Source organism: Pristiophorus japonicus, chromosome 12 (genome assembly GCF_044704955.1).
Source record: "Pristiophorus japonicus isolate sPriJap1 chromosome 12, sPriJap1.hap1, whole genome shotgun sequence".
Classification (NCBI taxonomy): domain Eukaryota; kingdom Metazoa; phylum Chordata; class Chondrichthyes; family Pristiophoridae; genus Pristiophorus; species Pristiophorus japonicus.
In genome coordinates this window covers 169619577-169644077 of record NC_091988.1, presented here as the reverse complement: position 1 = coordinate 169644077, position 24501 = coordinate 169619577, and the positions used below count along the sequence as shown (strand labels likewise).

At 42.7% G+C, this 24501-nt stretch overlaps 1 protein-coding gene across 1 annotated transcript in view; it reads right to left on the bottom strand.

Annotated features, from left to right (window-relative positions):
- Nucleotides 1-12504, bottom strand: part of samd10b (sterile alpha motif domain containing 10b) — a 107893-nt gene extending 95389 nt beyond the window's left edge. Inside the window, exons 1-2 of the mRNA XM_070894885.1 lie at nt 12349-12504; nt 10073-10309 (exon numbers count right to left, since the gene is read on the bottom strand). Of these exons, the coding sequence (XP_070750986.1) occupies nt 10073-10309; nt 12349-12504 (393 nt within the window). The remainder of the gene's footprint in view (nt 1-10072; nt 10310-12348) is intronic.
- Between the last annotated feature and the right edge of the window lie 11997 nt (nt 12505-24501).

Below are 24501 nucleotides of genomic sequence, written 5' to 3'. Positions count from 1 at the left end.
CAAGGAAATAAAGGAGAGTATCAAATTAAAAACCAATGCATATAAGGTGGCCAAGGTTAGTGGGAAACTAGAAGATTGGGAAAATTTTAAACGACAGCGAAGAATGACTAAGAAAGCAATAAAGAAGGGGAAGCTAGATTACGAATGTAAACTTTCGCAAAACATAAAAACAGATAGTAAAAGCTTTTACCGATATATAAAACGGAAAAGAGTGACTAAAGTAAATGTTGGTCCCTTAGAAGATGAGAAGGGGGATTTAATAATGGGAAATGTAGAAATGGCTGAGACCTTAAACAATTATTTTGCTTCGGTCTTCACAGTGGAAGACACAAAAACCATGCCAAAAATTGCTGGTCACGGGAATGTGGGAAGGGAGGACCTTGAGACAATCACTATCACTAGGGGGGTAGTGCTGGACAGGCTACTGGGACTCAAGATAGACAAGTCCCCTGGTCCTGATGAAATGCATCCCAGGGTATTAAAAGAGATGGCGGAAGTTATAGCAGATGCATTCGTTGTAATCTACCAAAATTCTCTGGACTCTGGGGAGGTGCCATCGGATTGGAAAGCAGCTAATGTAACGCCTCTGTTTAAAAAAGGGGGCAGACAAAAGGCAGGTAACTATAGGCCGGTTAGTTTAACATCTGTAGTGGGGAAAATGCTTGAAGCTATCATTAAGGAAGAAATAGCGGGACATCTAGATAGGAATAGTGCAATCAAGCAGACGCAACATGGATTCATGAAGGGGAAATCATGTTTAACTAATTTACTGGAATTCTTTAAGGATATAACGAGCATGGTGGATAGAGGTATACCGATGGATGTGGTGTATTTAGATTTCCAAAAGGCAATCGATAAGGTGCCACACAAAAGGTTACTGCAGAAGATAAAAGTACGCGGAGTCAGAGGAAATGTATTAGCATGGATCGAGAATTGGCTGGCTAACAGAAAGTAGAGAGTCGGGATAAATGGGTCCTTTTCGGGTTGGAAATCGGTGGTTAGTGGTGTGCCACAGGGATCGGTGCTGGGACCACAACTGTTTACAATATACATAGATGACCTGGAAGAGGGGACAGAGTGTAATGTAACAAAATTTGCAAATGACACAAAGATTAGTGGGAAAGCGGGTTATGTAGAGGACACAGAGAGGCTGCAAAGAGATTTAGATAGGTTAAGCGAATTGGCTAAGGTTTGGCAGATGGAATACAATGTCGGAAAATGTGAGGTCATCCACCTTGGAAAAAAAAACAGTAAAAGAGAATATTATTTGAATGGGGAGAAATTACAACATGCTGCAGTGCAGAGGGACCTGGGGGTCCTTGTGCAGCAAGTAATCAGGAAGGCGAATGGAATGTTGGCCTTCATTGCGAGAGGGATGGAGTACAAAAGCAGGGAGGTCCTGCTGCAACTGTACAGAGTATTGGTGAGGCCGCACCTAGAGTTCTGCGTGCAGTTTTGGTCACCTTACTTAAGGAAGGATATACTAGCTTTGGAAGGGGTACAGAGACGATTCACCAGGCTGATTCCGGAGATGAGGGGGTTACCTTATGATGATAGATTGAGTAGACTGGGTCTTTACTTGTAGGAGTTCAGAAGACGTTTAAAATAATGAAGGGGATATACAGGATAGAGGCAGAGAGGTTGTTTCCACTGGTAGGGGAGACTAGAACTAGGGAGCACAGCCTCAAAATACGGGGGAGCCAATTTAAAACCGAGTTGAGAAGGAATTTCTTCTCCCAGAGGGTTGTGAATCTGTGGAATTCTCTGCCCAAGGAAGCAGTTGAGGCTTGCTCATTGAATATGCAGTAAATGAAGAGACCTTTGTGCGTGTTGATGCAGGTGAGGCCCTTCAATGATTATTCCATCTCCTGCGTCATGTCGGCCGAGATCAAGTCCAGCTTCGTTAACGTCTTTCCTTCCGCCAGCGTTGAAAATAGGTTGTCTGCCTTTGGTAGTGGGTATTGATCCTGCAGGGAGAAACGATTGATAGTTACTTTGTAAACACCACAGATTCTGACGGTGCCGTCTCCTTTGACGACTGGAACAATCGGACTGGCCCACTCATTGAATTCGATCGGCGAAATGATGCCCTCTCGTTGCAGCTGGTCCAGCTCAATCTCCACCCTCTCTCTCACCATGTACGGTGCTGCTCTCACCTTGTGATGGATGGGCCGCGCCCCCGGAATTAGGTGAATTTGCACTTTTGCTCCTTGGAACTTTCTGATGCCTGGTTCGAACTGCAAGGGGAACTTGTTTAGGACGTGTCGTCGATGGACGAGAGCGCTCAGACGCCGTCCCAGTTCCAGCGTATCTTCCCCAGCCAGCTTGTGCTGAGCAGCTTGGGGCCATCGCCCGGTACCACCCAGAGTGGTAACTTGTGCACTGCTCCATCGTAGGAGTCCTTTACAGTAGCACGGGAATCAGTTCCTTTGTGTACGTTCTCAGTTTAGTGCGAATGGGAGTCAGGACTGGCCTTGAGGCCTTGCTGCACCACAATTTATCGAAAGTCTTTTTGCTCATAATGGACTGGCGCGCGCCTGTGTCCGACTCCATTGACACCGGGAGTCCATTTAATTCAACCTTCAGCATTATCGGGGAACACCTTGTGATAAATGTGTGCACCCCATATATCTCTGCCTCCTTGGTCTGAGGCTCTGGTTCATCGTGATCCGCCGTGGATCTGTCCTCCTCTGCAACATGGTGGTTTGCAGAATTAGCAGGGTTTGCAGTTCGCCTGCACATACATTGCATACATTGGAGGTGTCCCATTGTTCCATAGCCCTTGCAGACGTATCCTTTGAAGCGGCATGAATGGAAACGATGATCACCCCGCAGCGCCAACAAGGTGTTAATGGACTTGCATTCATCACCCTTGATGGTGGACTCTGAGACATCTGCGGACGTGCCACTGCAGGCATGTGGGGCCTGCCCTGTAAGTTACAATTCGAAAAAAACATTACTTTGTTCACAGTACGTGGAGCAGCACTCGTGTGATGAGAGATTTGTTTGGTATCGTCACTGGTGGCGATGAATGCCTGGGCTATCGCTATGGCTTTGCTCAAGGTTGGGGTCACTACAGTCAAACGTTTGCAAAGCATTACTTCATGGCCAATGCCAAGTACAAAGAAGTCCCTGAGTATGTGCTCCAAATGTCCTTCAAATTCGCAATGTCGTGCAAGGCGTCTTAGCTCAGCGACATATCTCGCCACTTCCTGGCCTTTAGACCTCTTGTACGTGTAGAACCGGTACCTTGCCATCAGAACGCTTTCCTTCGGGTTTAGATGCTCCCGGACCAGTGTGCACAAATCATCGTATGATTTCTCTGTGGGTTTTGCTGGAGCAAGCAGATTTTTCATGAGGTCATACGTTGGTGCTCCGCAAACAGTGAGGAGAATCGCCCTTCGTTTTGCAGCGTTCTCCTTCCAGCTCGTTGGCCACGAAGTATTGGTCGAGTCACTCCACGAAGATTTCCCAATCTTCTCCCTCCGAAAATTTATCCAGGATGTCCACTGTTCTCTGCATCATTGCGGTGGGGTTCATCATCTGTATCTCGTCGCCGGTTGTTAAGTATTGAATAAAGAGTCTGACCAGATACTGTGAGCTCAAAGTAAAGTGTGACCTTAGTCTTTTATTGCAGGTCTCCAGAGTGCCTCTCCAGCCTCTGAGGCCTCCTTAAGCACAGGTGCTCCTAAGGGATTGTGGGATCCCTTGGGACTCCAGGGGATGAGCCCTCTGGTGGTTAAAGAAGGTATTTACAGGTTTACATATATAACACCCCCCCATCAGGAAGTGTGCATTACCAAAGATGTTCGAAAGAATAAGCTTGGTACCAACCCGAGAAACGCTGTGCCACCGCCTGCGCAGCGGGCTGTCTTAGAATAAGATGGAGGAGAGATGGGTACAGCCCTTCTTGGCTGCTGTTGTTGTTGTTATTATTATTGTTACTGTTGAAACTGTTCCCAAATTAAAAGTTTTTCGTAAGTTATGTAAATTTACAAGTTTAAAAGTTTGTAAGTGATCTTAAAAGTTTTTATATGATCTTAGAGTTTGTAAGTGATCTTAAAGTTTGTAAGTAATCTTAAAGTTTGTAAGTAATCATAACTGAAAACTTTAAACTTTGATACAAGAGTATTTTTATTAAAGTTAAATTAAATACAAACAACTTTTGAATAAAATATATTTTAAATTACAACTGAATCATTTACATTATTTGTTCCATTATTAACACAACCTTTTGAACTAAAGAACAATAATTTCCATTATTTGTTCCATTAACACAACACAACATTACAGAACAGGTCCAAACAGTAAACATGGTCCATTTGGAATAGTTGCCGCTGAGCCTTCAGGCAGCAAAGCGTTCACGGATGAGCTGCTGGCGCAAGGCTCGAGCAATCGTTAAAGGGGCACGACGGCCCGCCCTCCTCCGCTGTCATGCTCCGGGTTCAGGTAGTTGCATGACTTCCTCATCCTCTTCCTCCTTCTCCTCAGCATCTGCATCTTCCTCCTCCTCATCACATACTATCACCTTAGGTGGGTCTTCTACTACCAGCTACTGCTGCCTCATGATGGCTAAGTTATGCAGCATGCAGCAGACAACAGTGAACTGACCAACAATCTCAGAGTTACTGCAAGTAGTCTCCAGAATGGTCCAGGCATCGGAAACGCTGTTTCAAGATGCCAATGGTCCTCTCTCTTACGGTGCGCATCGCAATGTGTGACATGTTGTATTCCCGGTGAGCTTCAGGCAGTAACGGCAGGGATAGTTGATGCATTGGTTGTAATTTACCAAAATTCCCTGGATTCTGGAGAGGTCCCAGCAGATTGGAGAACTGCAAATGTAATGCCCCTATTTAAAAAAGGATGCAGGCAAAAAGCAGGAAACTATAGACCAGTTAGCCTAACATCTGTGGTTGGGAAAATGTTGCAGTCCATTATTAAAGAAGCAGCAGCAGGACATTTGGAAAAGCGTAATTCGGTCAGGCTGAGTCAGCATGGATTTATGAAGGGGAAGACATGTTTGAAAAATTTGCTGGAATTCTTTGAGGATGTAACGAACAGGGTGGATAAAGAGGAACCAATGAATGTGGTGTATTTGGACTACCAGAAGGTATTTGACAAGGTGCCACATAAAAGGTTACTGCACAAGATAAAAGGGTTGGAGGTAATATATTAGCATGGATAGAGGATTGGCGAACTAACAGAAAATAGAGAGTCAGGATAAATGGTTCATTCTCGGGTTAACAACCAGTAACTAGTGGGGTACCACAGGGATCAGTGCTGGGACCCGAACTATTTACAATCTATATTAATGACTTAGAAGAAGGGGACTGAGTGTAACGTAGCCAAGTTAGCTGATGATACAAAGATAAGAAGAAAAGCAATGTGTGAGGAGGACACAAAAAATCTGCAAAAGGACAGACAGGCTAAGTGAATGGGCAAAAATTTGGCAGATGGAGTATAATGTTGGAAAGTTTGAGGTCATGCACTTTGGCAGAAAAAAATCAAAGAGCAAGTTATTATTTAAATGGAGAAAAATTGCAAAGTGCTGCAATACAGCAGGACCTGGGGGTACTTGTGCATGAAACACAAAAGGTTAGTAGGCAGGTACAGCAAGTGTTCAGGAAGGTCAATGGAATCTTGGCCTTTATTGCAAAGGGGATGGAGTATAAAAGCAGGGAATTCTTGCTACAGTTCTACAGGGTATTGGTGAGGCCACACCTGGAATACTGCGTGTAGTTCTGGTTTCCATATTTACGAAAGGATATACTTGCTTTGCAGGCAGTTCAAAGAAGGTTCGCTAGGTTGATTCCGGAACTGAGGGGGTTGACTTATGAGGAATAGGTTGGACCTCTACTCATTGGAATTCAGAAGAATGAGAGGTGATCTTATCGAAACGCATCAGATTGTGAGGGGGCTTGACAAGGTGGATGCAGAGAGGATGTTTCCACTAATAGGGGAGACTAGAACTAGGGGACATAATCTTAGAATAAGGGGCCGCCCATTTAAAACTGAGATGAGGAGGAATTTCTTCTCTCAGAGGGTTGTAAATCTACGGAATTCACTGCCTCAGAGAGCTGTGGAAGCTGGGACATTGAATAAATTTAAGACAGAGATAGACAGTTTCTTTACCGTTATGGGAATAAGGGGTTATGGGGAGCGGGCAGGAAAGTGGACCTGAGTCCATGATTGGATCAGCCATGATCGTATTAAATGGTGGAGCAGGCTCGAGGGGCCATATGGCCTACACCTGCTCCTATTTCTTATTTTTTTATGTTCTTCCGTCCAGGTTATGCGTAGGTGAGTCATGAGTCAGGTGGCGAGTCCGTACCCTTTGTCATCCAGCAGCCAGCTCTGCCCTTCTGGCTGCTGCTGAAACATGGTAGATATAGTGCTCGCACATAGGATGAATGTATCATGGGTGTTCCCAGGGTATCTCGCATCAACTGACATGATGCGATGCATGTCATCACACATGAGCTGCACATTAATGGCGTGGAAGACTTTTCTGTTCCTATACTTCTCGGAATCCTCAAAAGTTGCTTACAAGGAAATGTGGGTACAATCAATGCAGCCCTGTACCTTTGCAAAGCCAGCAATCCTAGAAAAGCCCACAGCCCTTTCACGCTTTGCCTGGACGGTCATGGGGAACTTTATGCAGTCATTCTTCCAGGCATATAGTGCAGCAGTCACCGCCGAATGCAGATATGTGTTGCATGTTGAGAAATAGCGCCCACATCCTCAGTTGTGGCCTGGAATGATCCAGGTACATAGAATGAAAGTGCAGCTGTAACTTTCACCAATTGACAAAGCAGTCCTCCAACACTTCTAGGTTGCAGGTCTGCTTTTACTAACTCCCAGATCTCGATTACAACTTCTCGCACAGTCTGCATCACTCAGGTGCAGGTATGAACGACTGTTGATATACCCGATGTGGGTCAGACCTCCTGTCCATCATCCTACGTGCTCTGAGGTGCCTTATGTGATGACGTCAAATCAATCATCTCCTCTGCAGCACCATCATGTAGAAGGCTTGCACGAGGTATGGCCTTGTTAATATTGCCCCCCAAATTAAATTATATCTTTGCAAGAAGCTCAAAACAGCAGGACTGGGAGTTAAAGCTTCTCTGCTCTCTCTCTCTCTTCAAGGTCGATGCCCTAGTATGGACCACACCCTAGTCTGCCCAATCTGCAATAGGCTTGCTTAGAACGGGAAGCTTGAGAACATTTGGGACAATGAAGTCTAATGCAATTCTTTAATTTAAATTTTTTTCAAAGCACCATCCCACCACCGACCGAACGTCTCCTCACCAGGCCCAAGGGTCGGCTGGCAGAATCGCTCCCTCGCCCTGACACAGGGGCTCGGCAGTCATCCACCCTTCTCCCTGGGCTTCTTTTGAAGCTGCTGCATAGTGTAAGGCTTCTCATGCCTTCAGTTTAGCTTCCACTCCCCTCCCCCCCCCAACGGGCTTCTTTTGAAGCCGAGCCCCGAGCCCCTTTGTCCAGGCGAAGGAGCGATTCTGCCGGCCGATGTTCCGACCCTCGAGCCCGGTGAGGGGAAGTTCGGTGGTGGCGTGGCACTTTGAAAAATTCTAAAATTAAAGAATTGCATTAGACTTCCATTTTCTCCATTGTAAGTTTGAAAAATTAAGCTTCATGATGCATATTTAATGTCTTCTTGACTCCCTCAAAAATTTCACATAAAAACAATGGCGTCTTTCTGCGCCAATTTTTTAATGTGCATTGGTTTTTCTTAAGTGCCCAGAAGGTTTTTTGGGAGTGGTCACATACACCGTCCTAGGAGAAATGTAAGTTGGCCAAATTTGCATAAATCTGAAAAACTGGCGCAGACATCAGGTTCCGGCCCCTATGACGCAAAAAAAAAACTAACCTCAAAAAATCATAACTAACTGAGTTACACTGGTGCACAAACTTTGGAGAAACTTGGATATTTTAATTCAGGCCAAAGAAAGGGGCGCATGCCAAAAAAATGGTGCAGGATACTGGGGAAAATTGAGCCTATAAAACCGAGGGCCTGTCTTCATCTATCTGTTCAGATGGGCATAACAGATCCCACGACACTATTTGAAGAAGGGCAGGAAATTCTCCTGGTGTCCTGGCGAATTGTTTATGGAACATTATGCGCATATTGGCTGCAATCGGGAGAGTGGCATGTCGGGGATGGAACAATGAAAAGACACGATATAAAAGCAAGTTATTTTTCTTCCTTTCCTTATGATAGTTTTGTCTTTAATACATAGTTTGAAGACTATGTAAATAGACTAAACATTTAAGAGTTGGATATTACACTTAGATATTTGCCCATATCACCAGTTGATATGAGTCAACACATTACATGTTCCTATGTAAAATGACTTCTCTCAAGTGATTGCCGTGAACAACAACTCATTGTATTTTTCACTGATCTAAATGCCTTTGCACCATTGTAACAACATGAATATTGTGGTTTAAGATAGATGGATGAATACAATCTTTTGACATAAAGTTTAAAAGTTCAATGCTCTCAAAGAATTCCAGCAATTATGCAAGTTTATTATAATGTAACTTGGCACATCTGACATGCAGTAAAGAAGAGTTCAAGCCAGAAAAATACATAGAGACTCAATTTAATAGGCTATTTCTTGTATCTCAAAAGCCCATTTGTCTCCAGTTGAGAAAAACAGCTTCTATGAAAGTGAATGATTTTTTGGTTAAAAAAAAGTTTGGGAAATAAGAAAAATTGGCTAATTTTACTCTCTGCCTTTAGAACATTAAAAAGTGGAATATCAGGATCTCTCAGTGGACCAGTGAGATTATCCAATGACTAACTGAGTCATAGAGACCAGGAGGATCTCAGATTCAATCTGAAATCAGTGCTGAGTTAGCCAATTGTGATCATGACAACAAACCTTAGTATATGAGGTTAGGGAGGAAAATGTGTGCTGTCCATCCCAGTCTTAATTGCTATGCATCAGGGTTTCAAGTGGACCTCAACAGTCTAGTTATGGCATTCCAGCTCCAAATCTAACGTCACTTCTGAATTCGGCTGTTTGCAGACTATGTTCACCCATGGCAAGTGTAAAGGTGTTCCAAGCGCAGGGATCTCTTCCTGTCAGTCTACAAAATCTAGGCAATGGATAGCCCGCTGGAGTCCAGCTAAAATATTTGCATGTTGCCAAATGGTACAAGGCTTGTAATCATTTGCATAGCTACCATTCATCCTAAGCAACTAACATAGGACATAGCCAATCACAGCTCACACCTGCGATATGCTGGGCTCTGATCAACATGGGATCTGATCAGAGGTAGATTAGAAGATCAAAGAAAGAGTGTAATTGCTAAATTGCAACATTTGGTTAGAGGCTGCTATATTTTAGATTTGTACAAAAAGCCTGTAGGATTAAAAAGTGAGAAATTAAATGGAAGATGTGGTGCAAAAAGGGGATAAACAAAAAGGGATGCTGAAGACATAAATTTGGAGATGAGTTAGGAAATAATGATAAAAAAACAACACAGTCCAGGATAATGAGGAAGGGATAGAGAATAAAATGCATTAAAAAAGTGAGGGAGCTAGATTGGGAGAAATAAAGAAATGTATGGAATAAAAGAAAGGATGGGAGATAGAAACAGGAAGGGTGAGAGGGAGATTTAGATAATGTGAAAGTTGGAGAAAGAGTGAGAGAGATGGGGAAGAGATAGATTATATGAGATAGAGAAAGAAGGCAGTAGTATTTTTGAGCAACCTCCAGTGGTCCTCCATTGGTTAGTGCTGCTACCTCCCTGTTTAGACCAGATGGATGGAGTTAAAATTTGCTCTTTAAAACCGAGTTACCAGTATTGCTAACAGACTGAACCAGACCTTTCAGCATTATCAAATGACAGGTCCATTTGTTTACAAGATTAATTTCTGAGGTATTTTATCAAGCCTATTCATTAACTTGTGCATCAAACAAAATTTTAAAATCAAAAATTTATCTTCGTAGACTGTTGGGCATCAGTCTGCAGATTATGCATTGGACAATCTTATATGTTAAACAAGAAACAAATGAACCATGCAAATTCTTCCAACTACCTGAAAATGCTCTGTTCCAGGCTGTTGTAACAGCTTTATGTTCCTGCCCCCAGCTGTCCTTTGACCTCTCCCATCATTCCAGGCGAGGTTATCGGCATCATCTTGCAACCTGCAGTTTAAATCATCTGCTGACACGCTTTGATCCAGGGAATTTCGACAAAAGCTGAAATGGGAAGCCGCTGAAAATTGAAGAGAAAGGAAATGGATAAAGCAATGAGGAGGAGATTTGACCCTTTTCTGCATTCATTTGCACAGAAAGAACAATTGTATCACAATCAACAACTAAATAACTAAACATTTCCAACTCAACTACTGAAATGAAGCTACTATAGCACTACCTATTGTAGCACTCAGCCATTAAGGCCAGAAGTGATACTACAGTTGGCCTCAGTTCCCTGGGCCAGACATTGAAAAACAGGTATCCAGTGACTCCTGAAATGAACATGTGTGAACATTAAGTGAGGACAGGATTATGCTCGGCTATGATGTGCTCCATTGTCACATAGACTGCCAACATTCATCATCTAAGTTCAAACGTGAAAAATGGCCACTTGGGTGAAATACCGGAGGGCTAGTAGAATCCATACAACTGTAGCCTTCAGGAGAGGAGAGGAGAGAAGAAAATTGCAGAAGGGTCAATCTCAAATATATATATATATATAATTATTGAAATATTTTCTGAAAATCCAAACAGGTCAAATATCTCGCAAAATAATGGGAGAGCTGAAGAAAAGCTACTGGAGTTATTGAAAACATAAATGGAATTTACACATCAGTATTGTTGATTTGAAGTACTTCCAGAAGAAACAATGCTCAGTTTACATTATCTGCATTGCCTAAATACTTAAAAGAAAGTTACATAGAATATGCACAGTAAATGATTTATAAAGCTATTAGTGAAAGAAGTCCATTTATTTGTAAAGAGAGAAAATTGAATATTCATTAAAAAATCAAGCAAAGTGTGGTCCTGACTCCACTGTCATGACAGCCCCATGGGTTTAATTGATTTTTGACAACAAGCAATTTAGCATCAGATTGGAGTAAAAGATCCCATTTGCCGTGTCATCTGTCTCTGTTTCCCATTAGCTTTATCATTATATAGCTAAGAGGTAATGCTCCAAAATACATATTATCAACATTAAAAATGAACCAGAGAAAAATATCAAATCTGTGAAAACTGGCTTAGGTTTGGGGCTATGCAAATTCTTGTTCATAATAGTACAAATTTATTAGTTGCAGTACACTCATATCAGTCAGATGACAAGCGATCTATACAGAATTATCAAGTCAATACATCTCTACTATAGTGCCATCATGGATCTTATGCGCAACAATCGATGATCATTTTTATGTACAAAGCATTGCTAAGATTGCCACTAGGAACATATTGAATGTATATTTGTTTCGTACACCATGAACACCTACTATTACTAATGGTATCCTCTTGTAGAATTAAACAGATAGAAGTCAAAGCAAACACATTTTTAGTGTATAGCTAGTTCATTTTTATTTTTGAAGAGAAAAACAAAATCAATGCACGTGAAAAAAAACTCCTTTAACTACTCTAGTAGGATAGGCTCCTCGAGCTGATTCTTCCCTATTCACCCAAAAGCGTCACTCCTCTACTATGGGGCACCAAGTAGTTCATCTATTGGAGACATTATTATAACAGCAGATAACTAACTTCAACAAAGTTAATGACATGTTGGTTGCAGTGTGTCCTTTCTACTTTTTCACTGGTTGCTACAGGAACCCAATGCTAGCAATCGTTCTTGGCAGTACTGTAGTATTTACTGCAAAATGACAACAATCCATCTTGGCAGTCACATAATAGCTGATGAACAACATTCAAGTGGAGCTGTCAAGAGTTCAGGGGGTAAATATTCATTTGCACTCAAAAACTATTGCACAGGGAAAGGGAATGCAGGAAACAATCCTTGCACCCGAATGGATAGACCCAAAGGACCTTAGGCCTCATTATCATCAAACCGGCAAGTTGCGATCACCTAATTGGCGTCCCCAGCAGCTCGCCGGAGAAGAGGCCTCAGAGGTCGGGACGCTATGTTGCCAACAGTGGCCCTCAGGTAAGTCCTTAAAGGAGACTGGGAGAGGGGGGAGGTCAGGAAAGGTGGGCCGACCAGGAAAGAGGGAGTAATGGTTGGGATTGGGAGAGTGGGTGTCAGGGATGGAGGGAGCAGGGTGGTTAGGATTAGGGAGGGTAGTGGCGCCGATCAAATAGGGCTCCACATTCAGCTAAGAATTTTTAACAAACTTACCTTTTTGGTGGCGGCCTGCAGTGTTCCCTTTAAGAACTGCCTGTTAGGCTGCATGTAGACCTGTTCTTTATTGCAGCTGGTGCTAGTGCTAACTGCCTTAGGACAAATGAATATTGCAGATGTGTTAGGTCCCTTATTTGCATATGCAAAAGGCATGTTTCAGGCCCAGGCAATGGGCGCCTATTTTTTTGCCTGTACCAATATGGCAGGCCACGATCCTCCAGATTATGGGCTTCCTGCCTGCCATATTGGATGCTTAAGCACCCATTTAGTGCCTGAAAAATGGGCAAGGCGACATCATAGTTCTAGGCCCAGATCTCCTAGCTATTGGCAGATAGGCCATGAAAACACAACTGAATAGTTTCATTAGACCTTCATCTGCAGGTTTTCAGCTTTCTACGTGTGTTTTGGAGTTTTATGCAACATGTTCAGTAGATGTAAATATTGTACAGTGGATATAGTTAAGATTAAAATTTGCACGATAAATCAAACCCAACTAATAGGACAATCACAAAACTTGTGTCTAATCTTGTCGATTCCAATTATGTACAAGTAGGATTTCGAAGGATTTTAAGCAGCAACTTTATATTTTGTGCAGCCACATATAATTTCCTTATGAAAGAGTAGAACCAAATGCTGTTCTGCAAAAAATCCATTTAGTCATATGTATTCGATGTAATTGGGTTTTCTAACCTCATTTTTTTAAACAAAGCCTATTTGACATATGTAAAGTTTGGAATGTGTTTAGAAAATGTATCTATGTTTGGCAATATGAAATTTGACTATGCAAATATCAGACATCCCATCAAGTAATATTGCTAGATTTCCAAAATGGTTGACTGGATTGCTATAATGACCTTGTTTAATGGACAGTAACAATTTTGCTTTGTGTAACCGGGAAACATTTATAAGTTCAATGTAATTAACTGTCAACAGAAAAACGTTCAACCTTTTTGTTAAATAATAAGGTTTCACGTTCCTAATAGCATCTTTCTAAAATTCTGACAACTTATACATCCATTATTAAACCTAATGATGCAAATTCATCAGCTAAAATGTTGGGCTTCTTTCTGTATGAAAGATTACATTGGATAACATTGAGACGAACAGAAAAATGTGAGTGGCTTGGCAAAATTCAATGTGGCACAAGGGAAAAGCCCATCAACAGCCTAAACAGCTATTTATAAGTGATGATGCAATGTAAAGGCATGTATGGTCAAAATTTCAATTGTTCAATATTTGTAATTAGCAATTTTACATTTGGGGTAATTACTATTGGGAATGATTAATTTTGCTTCATTATTATTGCTGCTTTGGTCATTATTATTATTTTGTAAGGATCTTTAAAGGGTATTGTCACCATGGAAATGCTATACAGGCATAATACTGTGTACACAGACATGCAATGAAGCAACCACGTCATCATACCACCCTTCTTCAAAGATATTAGAAATGTCTTTTAATGAATAACATTTTATTAAATGCGAACTAATCAAACAATCGCAAAATCTGCAATTACGAAACATAGAAACATAGAAACATAGAAAATAGGTGCAGGAGCAGGCCATTCAGCCCTTCTAGCCTGCACCACCATTCAATGAGTTCATGGCTGAACATAAAACTTCAGTACCCCCTTCCTGCTTTCTCGCCATAACCCTTGATCCCCCGAGTAGTAAGGACTTCATCTAACTCCCTTTTGAATATATTTAGTGAATTGGCCTCAACTACTTTCTGTGGTAGAGAATTCCACCGTAGCCAATGTGCAATTCTATGGGTCTAGCATTTGCTGAGGTGTAACCGACATGACTGTGTTCAAGGTGATGTTAATACTGACAAGTTTAACATAGGTAAATAGTGTTTCCTTCACACAAACACGAAGGGGCCGATTTTCCACATTGCCGATTTTTGGCACAGTTGTAGAGGTACGTCTGATTTTTTAGTGGCTGACTGCGCCAAAAAGAAAATTGCAAGTTTTGCCAGAATAAACTTTGGAGCGGCGCAGATTGTCTTCAAGCTCTGTGGGTGGAGCTAAAGTCTGTGCCGAAAAGCTGAGGTTGCCAGGGACACACTGAAGGGCTGAGGCTGCAAAGTGAAACATATAAGATGCAGCAATTGTAGAGCAGCAATTGTAGTGCCGCTGCTATCCCGGGCCGAATGCCTCCCGCAATCCCATTGTTACAATGGGATTGAGAAAATATCTCCAAGAAAATTGCCAGTGAGTTCATGAGTGACATGAATGAATTATAGCCAGCTCACAATATTAATCATTGTGCGAATAGTTATGATCTATTCTTACTTTTACTCTTTATTTTAATTAAACAATTCTACTGGTTCTATGAGTTAATGACAGGTAGATCTTTAAAAATGACAAACAACGTACAAGTTACACAGAACAAATATTCAGTGTTGAAACAGAATCCCATATTACGCTTTAATTGAACTATTATATTAACCTTTACGACCAATGGTCAAAGGGCATTCCATCTGCTGTTAACTCAGACTCTGACTATCCCAGGCCGAATGGCACCCCCACCCCCGGCGCCGCTGCTATCCCGAGCCAAAGGACCCCCCGCCCCCGGTGCCTCTGACTATCCCAGGCCGAATGGCCCCCTGCCCCCGGTGTCTCGGACTATCCCAGGACGAATGGCCCCCCGCCCCCGGTGTCTCTGACTATCCCAGGTCGAATGGCCCCCCTCTGACTATCCCAGGCCGAATGGCCCCCTGCCCCCGGTGTCTATGACTATCCCAGGACAAATGGCCCCCTGCCCCCGGTGCCTCTGACTATCCCAGGCCGAATGGCCCCCTGCCCCCGGTGTCTCGGACTATCCCAGGACGAATGGCCCCCCTCCCCCAGTGCCTCTGACTATCCCAGGCCGAATGGCCCCCCCGCCCCCGGTGCCTCTGACTATCCCAGGCCGAATGGCCCCCTGCCCCGGTGCCTCTGACTATCCCAGGCCAAATGGCCCCCTGCCCCTGGTGTCTCTGACTATCCCAGGCCGAATGGCCCCCCACCCTCGGTGCCTCTGACTATCCCAGGCCGAATGGCCCCCTGCCCCCGTGCCTCTGACTATCCCAGGCCGAATGGCCCCCTGCCCCTGGTGTCTCTGACTAGCCCATGCGGAATGCCCCCCCCCCGCCCCCGCCCCTGGTGCCGCTGCTATCTCAGGACGAATGGCCCCCCACCCCGTGCCTCTGATTATCCCAGGCCGAATGGCTCCCTGCCCCCAGTGCCGCTACTATCCCAAGCCGAATGGCTCTCTGCCCCCGGTGCCTCTGACTATCCCAGGCCGAATGGCCCCCCGCCCTCGGTGCCTCTGATTATCCCAGGCCGAATGGTCCCCCGCCCCACCCACCTCCCCCCCCCCTCCCCCCCGGGTGCCTCTGACTATCCCAGGCTGAATGGTATGTCCCCCGCCCCCGGTGCTGCTCCTATCCCAGGCCGAATGGCCCCCTGCCCCCGGTGCCTCTGATTATCCCATTCCGAATGGCCCCCCCGCCCCCGGTCCTGCTCCTATCCCAGGTGGAATGGCCCCCTGCCCCCAGTGCCGCTCCTATCCTGAGCCAAAAGGCCCCCCGCCCCGGTGCTGTGTCTTCAGCTTCACTAAAACAATGGCGTCTTCTCTGCACCGATTTTCTCTTCTCTGTGCCAATTTTTTAAAGTGCAGGTAAGGTTTTTCAGAATGGTGCACTGCGCCGTTTTTGAAAAAATCCTAGTTGGCCAAACTTGCAGAAATGGCCAGAAATGGTGCTGCTGGCACCCCCAGTGACATCAAAAAATCGGGAACTAAAAAAATCGTCCGTAAGTAGTTTAGGATGGAACAGAAACCTTGGCAAAAATTGCAGATTTGGGCCTGTTTCAAAAAAAACAGCGGACGCCAAAATGACGGTGCAGGATGGTGGCGAAAACAGGGCCTAAATCTGCATCATTAATCCAGAATCGGGATCTATCCTGATTCCAGGGAGAAATAATGTGAGAATCCCTAGGAGTGGGAAATGGAGAAAAAAAAGCTCACACTACTCTAACTGGACACTTCATAGAGTGTAACTCCAGTGCAGTGTCAACGTTGGTTTATAAAACACTTGGAGGGATTGTTGGACCACTAGCTGATGTTAAACATTTGGAGAGAGAGTCTCACCTATTTGTACTCTTCAAACATTAAAATTTCATTGTTAGACGAGGAGCTCTGTAACCACATATACATACAGCACACCACTGGACAGGCCAATTGGCCAGCCAGCCAGGCAGTTTGTAAATAGGGTACTGCCTGGCTGTAACTCGCAGACTTGAGGCCGGTAGCTGCAGTATAAACGTAACTGAAAGGGAAAGCTCAGATCACACTATCCCAGGAAATTAGCATGTCTGACAACACCCTTTTGAGTTGTTTTGAAACAACTTCCCATAAATGTGCACGAGAAGGCTATTAGGGAACAATTTTAAAAGATTCACATTCTCGATCTTACTGGAGGCCTGCTCGTACCAAGTCCTTGTTCATTTTACAGTAGTGATGTTCAATCAAGCTCAGAAAATTCTACTCTCTCTTAACCAGTTCTATTACTTTCAGTCAATTTACATAATCCTTTTTCTCTGGTATTCATACATTGTTCATTCTTTTATCAAGTCGCGCTTTTAATGGTCAGTGGGCATTGGATTCACTCTCTTTTTCCCGAGGAAAATGGGCAGTATAATTTGTGAAGACCAAGAAATAAATGTTTCTGGGTTATAGGTATGGGTCTGATTGTTCCATAATTCAAACATTATAACTCTGTGTCAAGTGCACCTTTGATATTCATATCACATTCTAACAGGAAAGGATGGGGAGATGTATTCTCATTTTCTGCATTGCTGTTTAATAGCTTTTAGAAAATAGGTCAGCAATCTGTCCATTAAGAGTATATATGGATTAAATTAAATATATAATGCAACAAACAGTTTACCTTTATTGTGATCATTTCACTTTGGGTAGGTGCAAATTGATAACAATATTAAAATGAAGGAATATTATTGATACCTTCAGTGCCTTAAGCACAATAACACAAGTGATTGAACGGCACCCTCAAATCACCCACTTTATGTTCTCACTTCCAGAGTAGCTTTATACATACAGAACTGAGTATAATACTTGAATGCCTGTAACAAAACTATGCGTACACAAGTGTATGCAAAATGAAAAAAACAGGCATTTTATTTTTATTAAATGCCATTTAAGTTGGGCTTGCTATGAAGGAATATCAACTAAGGTACTACCTTTTTGTCAATCTTTCTACATACTGAAAGCCAAAGAAATTCGAGCTTTGAGAGCGTTAGGAACATCCACTGTTTTTAGAGTATGTGTTGAGCATTATTTCAGTTTTTATATTTACAAGTAAACACTGGTAAATTTACCATCACTGCTTCTTTTGTTTTATTTCCTTTATTGTCTCAATTATTTTAAGAAATATAAAACAACACAAATAAAACATCTACCTTGCTAAAGCATGACTGTTTAATATGACTTAAACCAAAATTGTAGTTTGACTTTTCAAAATGTTTAAAGTCACATGACATGCATCATCACCTCCCCCGGCTCCCCAAACCACCACTTAAATTTGGGGAAAGGATATCCAAGCAGTTGGATTGGGTCATCAAGCACCTCGTCTTTTGGTCCTGACCTGGTTACATTTATATTCCAGCTGTGAATCAGCGATTGCAAGCAACGCATATCCCTTTGAGTAAAATTTATTTCACAGATGTTTGTCTAGGTTTGGCTCCTGGCAACAGTCTGTACTCAGCAATTAACAATGGGAATCCAACCTGCATCTTTCCAATCAAATCACGCCTTCTACTTCAGGACATCCATCCAGCAAGTTCAATTACCCTGTAAGTTTCTCTAGCAATTCCTCTCTATTACATTTGACTCATTTACTACCTTTATTCATGAATGCTGAGAAGACAAATGACTTTATAAGATTCTTCATTATGGCAACAGACTCAGATTATTAAGTCATTTTATCCCACACGTGAAGCTACATTTTATGTGCAAACATGTGTATCTTTTTATAGAAATCTATTCATTAATTTTCAACATTTTAATTTAGAAAGTTAACTTTAATAATTATTCTAACTTTTCAACTGATGGGGCACAATATTCACTTATTCATTTGTCATCAAGACTGACGGTTAGTGGAAATTATAGTACCAAAATTCATCTCAATTCTGCTTTACCCAATTTATTTTCTTTAAATATAACTTTAAAAGTGTAATTTGTTTGAAATAGTACATCAATATCCTGATTAATAACACAATGTGCGTGCCTCGTTAACTGCTATCTGTACTTCATGTGGAATTCATTATGGATTCATTCTATCATCCAAATCTTATTAAATCACCAACACTGTCTTGGGATAGAGTGGAAGGATAAATGAGCTCATCTACTATAGACTGATTTCTCTGTGGATTCATCCGTTTATTTACCTCGAGATGTTATGAAGATTGCACCAGCGAACTAGCATTTTTTTCTATTACTCTAAAACAAGCAAGATAAAACTATGCATGCAGAAACAATAACACAATCTTTTCATTTGGTCTTAGTATTAGTATACACAAGATCTGGGATTGCAAGCTTGTCATAAAAGTAATCTAAAACATAATTTGAAGAAAATAGTGAGATACAAGGGAAAATCTTTTTAAATAAGTTACTATAAATAAACATACACAAAGTAATTTAAGTTCAAACTAAGTTATAGATTATCCAATGTGATGAATAATGAAAGTTCATCCCACTAACTAACCCACAATCCCACAATCATTTGATGCTTTCAATATATTCAAAGTTCTAAAATATCATACCTACAAAAAAATTGATCTGTAAATTCTAAATGTTGAAAAGCAAAATTTAATGTACAGCAATGTCTAAACACGATTTTAATTTAAAACTGCTTTACAATATTAACTTTGAGTCTTACTTGCCTTCACAGAACTCAAAAGCCAGCACGTTCAGCTAGAAATGTGTGCAACTTCAATCTTACAATTATTTCAGCTCACTGAAACATTTTGATAGAATTGATAAGGCTCTCCACATCATTTCCCTTCCCATAGTGGACAAAGTGAAACCAGGAGCCAAACAACCACATTTCCTTAGGTTCAATATCGGTTTGATACCCTGTTAAATTAACATTTAAGATCCTTAGATTTACCTATTTTTGGGGCGGGGGGGGGGGGGGCGATTTCCTTAAGAGGTCAAATGGTTCCAGTATTAGTTAATTTGAGTTTATTAAAGCCCGGTTAAACATTCCTATACGCATTTGCACTTAGTCAAAATACATTTTAATCATCTCAAGTCGTACATAAATTAGCAAATGGAACTATATAAAATACAGTAATAAATATGATCGATTTCTATATTTTACAGGCGATGTCGGTCCTTAAACAGAAATAGATGAGATTACAGATAACCACCTCTTGATGTTGAACATTTGCATTAATGTACTATTTGTAACAAATAAATCACAGCAGAATCACACATAAACGTCACAAGCAAAAGGGACCCAAGATAAAAGCTTTACAGCTACGGAAAACAACAGAAGAAAAGGCGATACAGTATAGCAATATTCATGCCACCCTGTCCGGATAACCACTTTACTACAGGATCTATTAATAGTATTTTCTGATGTTAAAACTATGTTAGGAGACCTGATGAATCAAAACCGGCAACAGCTGGAAACAGCCGTACACTTTAGTCTCCAAATATTGCGAGTACACGATCTGTGCACCAAAAAAAAATCAGTATCAAACCGGCACCATAAATGAGACACTAATGGTTGAGCGGTGACAGCAGCTTATCCTCATAGATTAATGTTACAATTCCTTTGGAAATCAAAATACAAACAGTATTATCCCTTGAAAGAGCGCTACGTCCTTTCTTTGTGCCTGACTTACCGTCCACAGCCATTGCGTTGAATGCTGGTAGTCCTACAGCGATGCCATCCTGCTCGGTGTGCCGGCTGCAGGATCACTGGATGCTGCTGGACAGTAACAGGATGTTTTCAGCTCATCTACTCTCTCACATCGCCTCCAGGCCACCGGAAATACGCCCGGAGCCTCCTTTCAAAAAGCTCAATTTGGGGCAATCCACAAAGCCCAGACGATTCTCAACGTCACGTAGGTTGCGGTGAGAAAAGATTCTTTTGTGAGACCGAATTTTTTTTAAGAGGCAATTAACACCAATAGGTGACTTGATCGAAGAATGACTATCCTTAAAACGCAGGTCACAACCTGTATCCCTGGAAGAATGGGCTCTGGTATTTCCCTACCTGCCGATGTCTTCTTGCAGCACCAGGGAGGTGGCTGAGAACAAAGGGACAGCATGTCAGCAAATTTATTGATATATACGTGGAATTGCACTAACTTTCAAAGCGCCCACGGAAACACCGAAAGTTTTTTCCATAATCATCCAAAATAGTGTATAACTCCAGCAAACTAAGCCTAACAGAAAACATACACACTTTCTTATTTTGTTCAGTTAGGATCTCGTACATAATATAGATAATGTCATCCAAGTCACACATTCAGTGAAACTGCTTCTTTGTATTTCGACATTGATAGCAGTAGTGTTTTATTTGAATCAATAATTGCTCACCCCCCGCCCCATCCCCTTTCTATATCAGTTGGACTTTTATAGGCTCCTCAAACTGACTACTGAAATAAATACGGGAACACTAACAACTGACATGTAGAAAAGGTCAACACAAGTCATGAGGTGACTTACACAATGAGAAGCCCAACATTTATCTTTAAAAGAACCATCCAGATAAATATTGTATAACATATGAGAATGATCTCAACAACTACTGGAGTTTTGCTAACCTTCTAAATTATTCAAGGTAATCTTTAGCTATCTCAGTTTTTGATATTATTAGAACCCTTCACTTGTGTTAGTCTTAGAACACATTCCCATTTGACTTTTGACCTTGTTATTTAAGAGTATTATTTTCTCCCTCCTAGCCCTCATGCTTGCCAACATTATAATGGTTCCCTTTAATCTGACACCGCCCCTCTCATTTTCAAAATCATTATCATCATCCTTCTCCTCATAAAGCCAACCATTCACCAGACGTTCTCTCTAACTATTGCCCCATCTTTAATCTCCTTTCTGACTCTAAGGTCCTCCAATGTGTTGTCAACTATGTCCATCTTCCCTAAAACTCCCTGTTCAAATCTCTTCAAACTAGCTTCCACCCGACTCGCTTCTTGGGGTCACATTCTCTAACCTCCTCTGCATTCCTATTATATCTTCCATCACCTGCTCCACTGACCTCAGAGCATCAATCACCACCCTGCTCTATATCACCAGAATACAGGATATGTGTGCGCGCTCAGTCTGTGTAGCAGAGCTGGTCTCCAGTTAGTCTTGGGCGTCGCTGAGGCGAGGGTCCGGGGTTGGAGAAGCCTAGGAAGGCCGCGAGATCAGGAGTTGGGAGGTGCGTCGCTGAGGCAAGAGTCCGGGGTCAGAGAGGCCTGTAAAGGCCACGAGATCAGGAGTCGGGAGGTGCATCAGTGAGGCGAGAGTCCGGGGTCGGAGAGGTCTATAAAGGCCAGCTTGTGCAGCTGCAGCAGGGAGAAGGCAATAAAGAAGTAGAAAGAAATTGAAAGGTGATGTCACAGCCAAGGGGGTAAGTGATTGGTAAGTAGCTTTTCTTTTTCCTTCTTTATCAGTAAGTAACATTCAGCATTGTTGTTGCCAATTTAAGTTAATCTAAGGGTTAGGTCATGGCAGGAGAGCTCGGACACGTATAATGCTCCTCCTGTACTATGTGGGAACTCAGGGACGCTTCTGGTGTCCCTGACGACTACGTGTGCGGGAAGTGTACCCGCCTCCAGCTCCTGATCGACCACATTGCAACTTTAGAGCAGTGAGTGGATTCACTCTGGAGCATGCACGATGCTGAGAATGACGTGAATAGCACGTTTAGCGAGTTGGTCTCACCGCAGGTAAAGAGTACACAGCCAGATAGTAAATGGGTGACCAACAGAAAGAGCAGTGCAAGGAAGGTAGTGCAGGGGTCCCCTGTGGTCATCCCCCTGCAAAACAGATACGAAGCTTTGGGTACTGTTGAGGGGGATGACTCATCAGGGGAGGGCAGCAGCAGCCAAGTTCATGGCACCGTGGGTGGCTCTGCTGCACAGGAGGACAGGAAAAAGAGTGGGAGAGCAATAGTGATAGGGGATTTAATTGTAAGGGGAATAGATAGGCGTTTCTGTGGCCGCAACTGAGACTCCAGGATGATATGTTGCCACCCTGGTGCAAGGGTCAAGGATGTCTCGGAGCGGGTGCAGGACATTCTGAAAAGGGAGGGTGAACGAATTTAGGGAACTAGGAGCTAAATTAAAAAGTAGGACTTCAAAAGTAGTAATCTCAGGATTGCTACCAGTGCCACGTGCTAATCAGAGTAGGAATCGCAGAATAGCTCAGATGAATACGTGGCTTGAGCAGTGGTGCAGAAGGGAGGGATTCAAATTCCTGGGGCATTGGAACCAGTTCTGGGGGAGGTGCGACCTGTACAAACCGGACGGTCTGCACCTGGGCAGGACCGGAACCAATGTCCTCGGGGCCGTGTTTGCTAGTGCTGTTGGGGAGGAGTTAAACTAATATGGCAGGGGGATGGGAACCTATGCAGGGAGGCAGAGGGAAACAAGAGGGAGACAGAGGCAAAAGATAGAAAGGAGAATAGTAAAAGTGGAGGGCAGAGAATCCCAAGGCAAAAAGCAAAAAGGGCCACATTACAGCAAAATTCTAAAGGGGCAAGGTATGTTAAAAAGACAAGCCTGAAGGCTCTGTGCCTCAATGCGAGGAGTATTCAGAATAAGGTGGACAAATTAACTGCGTAGATAGCAATTAATTGGTATGATGTAATTGGCATCACAGAGACATGGCTCCAGGGTGACCAAGGCTGGGAACTCAAAATCCAGGGGAATTCAACATTTAGGAAGGATAGACCCAGAGGAAAAGGAGGTTGCTGGTTAGAGAGGAAATTAATGCAATAGTAAGGAAAGACATTGGTTTGGATGATGTGGAATTGATATGGGTGGAGCTGCGGAATACCAAAGGGCAGAAAACATTGGTGGGAGTTGTGTACAGGCCAGCAAACAGTAGTAGTGAGGTTGGGGACAGCATCAAACAAGAAATAAGGGATGTGTGCAATAAAGGTACAGCAGTTATCATGGGCAACTTTAATTTACATATAGATTGGGCTAACCAAACTGGTAGCAATGCGGTGGAGGAGGATTTCCTGGAGTGTATTAGGGATAGTTTTCTCGACCAATATGCCGAGGAACCAACTAGAGAGCTGGCCATCCTAGACTGGGTGATGTGTAATGAGAAGGGACTAATTAGCAATCTTGTTGTTGGAGGCCTCTTGGGGAAGAGTGACCATAACATGATAGAATTCTTTATTAAGATGGAGAATGACACAGTTAATTCAGAAACTGGGGTCCTAAACTTAAGGAAAGCTAACTTCGACGGCATGAGGCACGAATTGGCTAGAATAGACTGGCAAATGATACTTAAAGGGTTGACAGTGGTTAGGCAATGGCAAACATTTATAGATCACATGGATGAACTTCAACAGTTGTACATCCATGTCTGGAGTAAAAATAAAACAGGGAAGATGGCTCAACCGTGGCTAACAAGGGAATTTAAGGAAAGTGTTAGATCCAAGGAAGAGGCATATAAATTGGCCAGAAAAAGCAGCAAACCTGGGGACTGGGAGAAATTTAGAATTCAGCAGAGGAGGACAGAGGGTTTAATTAGGAGCGGGAAAATAGAGTATGAGAGGAAGCTTGCCAGGAACATAAAAACTGACTGCAAAAGCTTCTATAGATATGTGAAGAGAAAAAGATTAGTGAAGACAAACGTAGGTCCCTTGCAGTCAGACTCAGGTCAATTAATAATGGGGAACAAAGAAATGGCAGACCAATTGAACAAATACTTTGGTTCACGAAGGAAGACACAAATGACCTTCCGGATGTACTAGGGGACCGAGGGTCTAGTGAGAAGGAGGAATTGAAGGATATCCTTTTTAGGCAGGAAATTGTGTTGGGGAAATTGATGGGATTGAAAGCCGATAAATCCCCGGGGCCTGATTGTCTGCATCCCAGAGTACTTAAGGAGGTGGCCC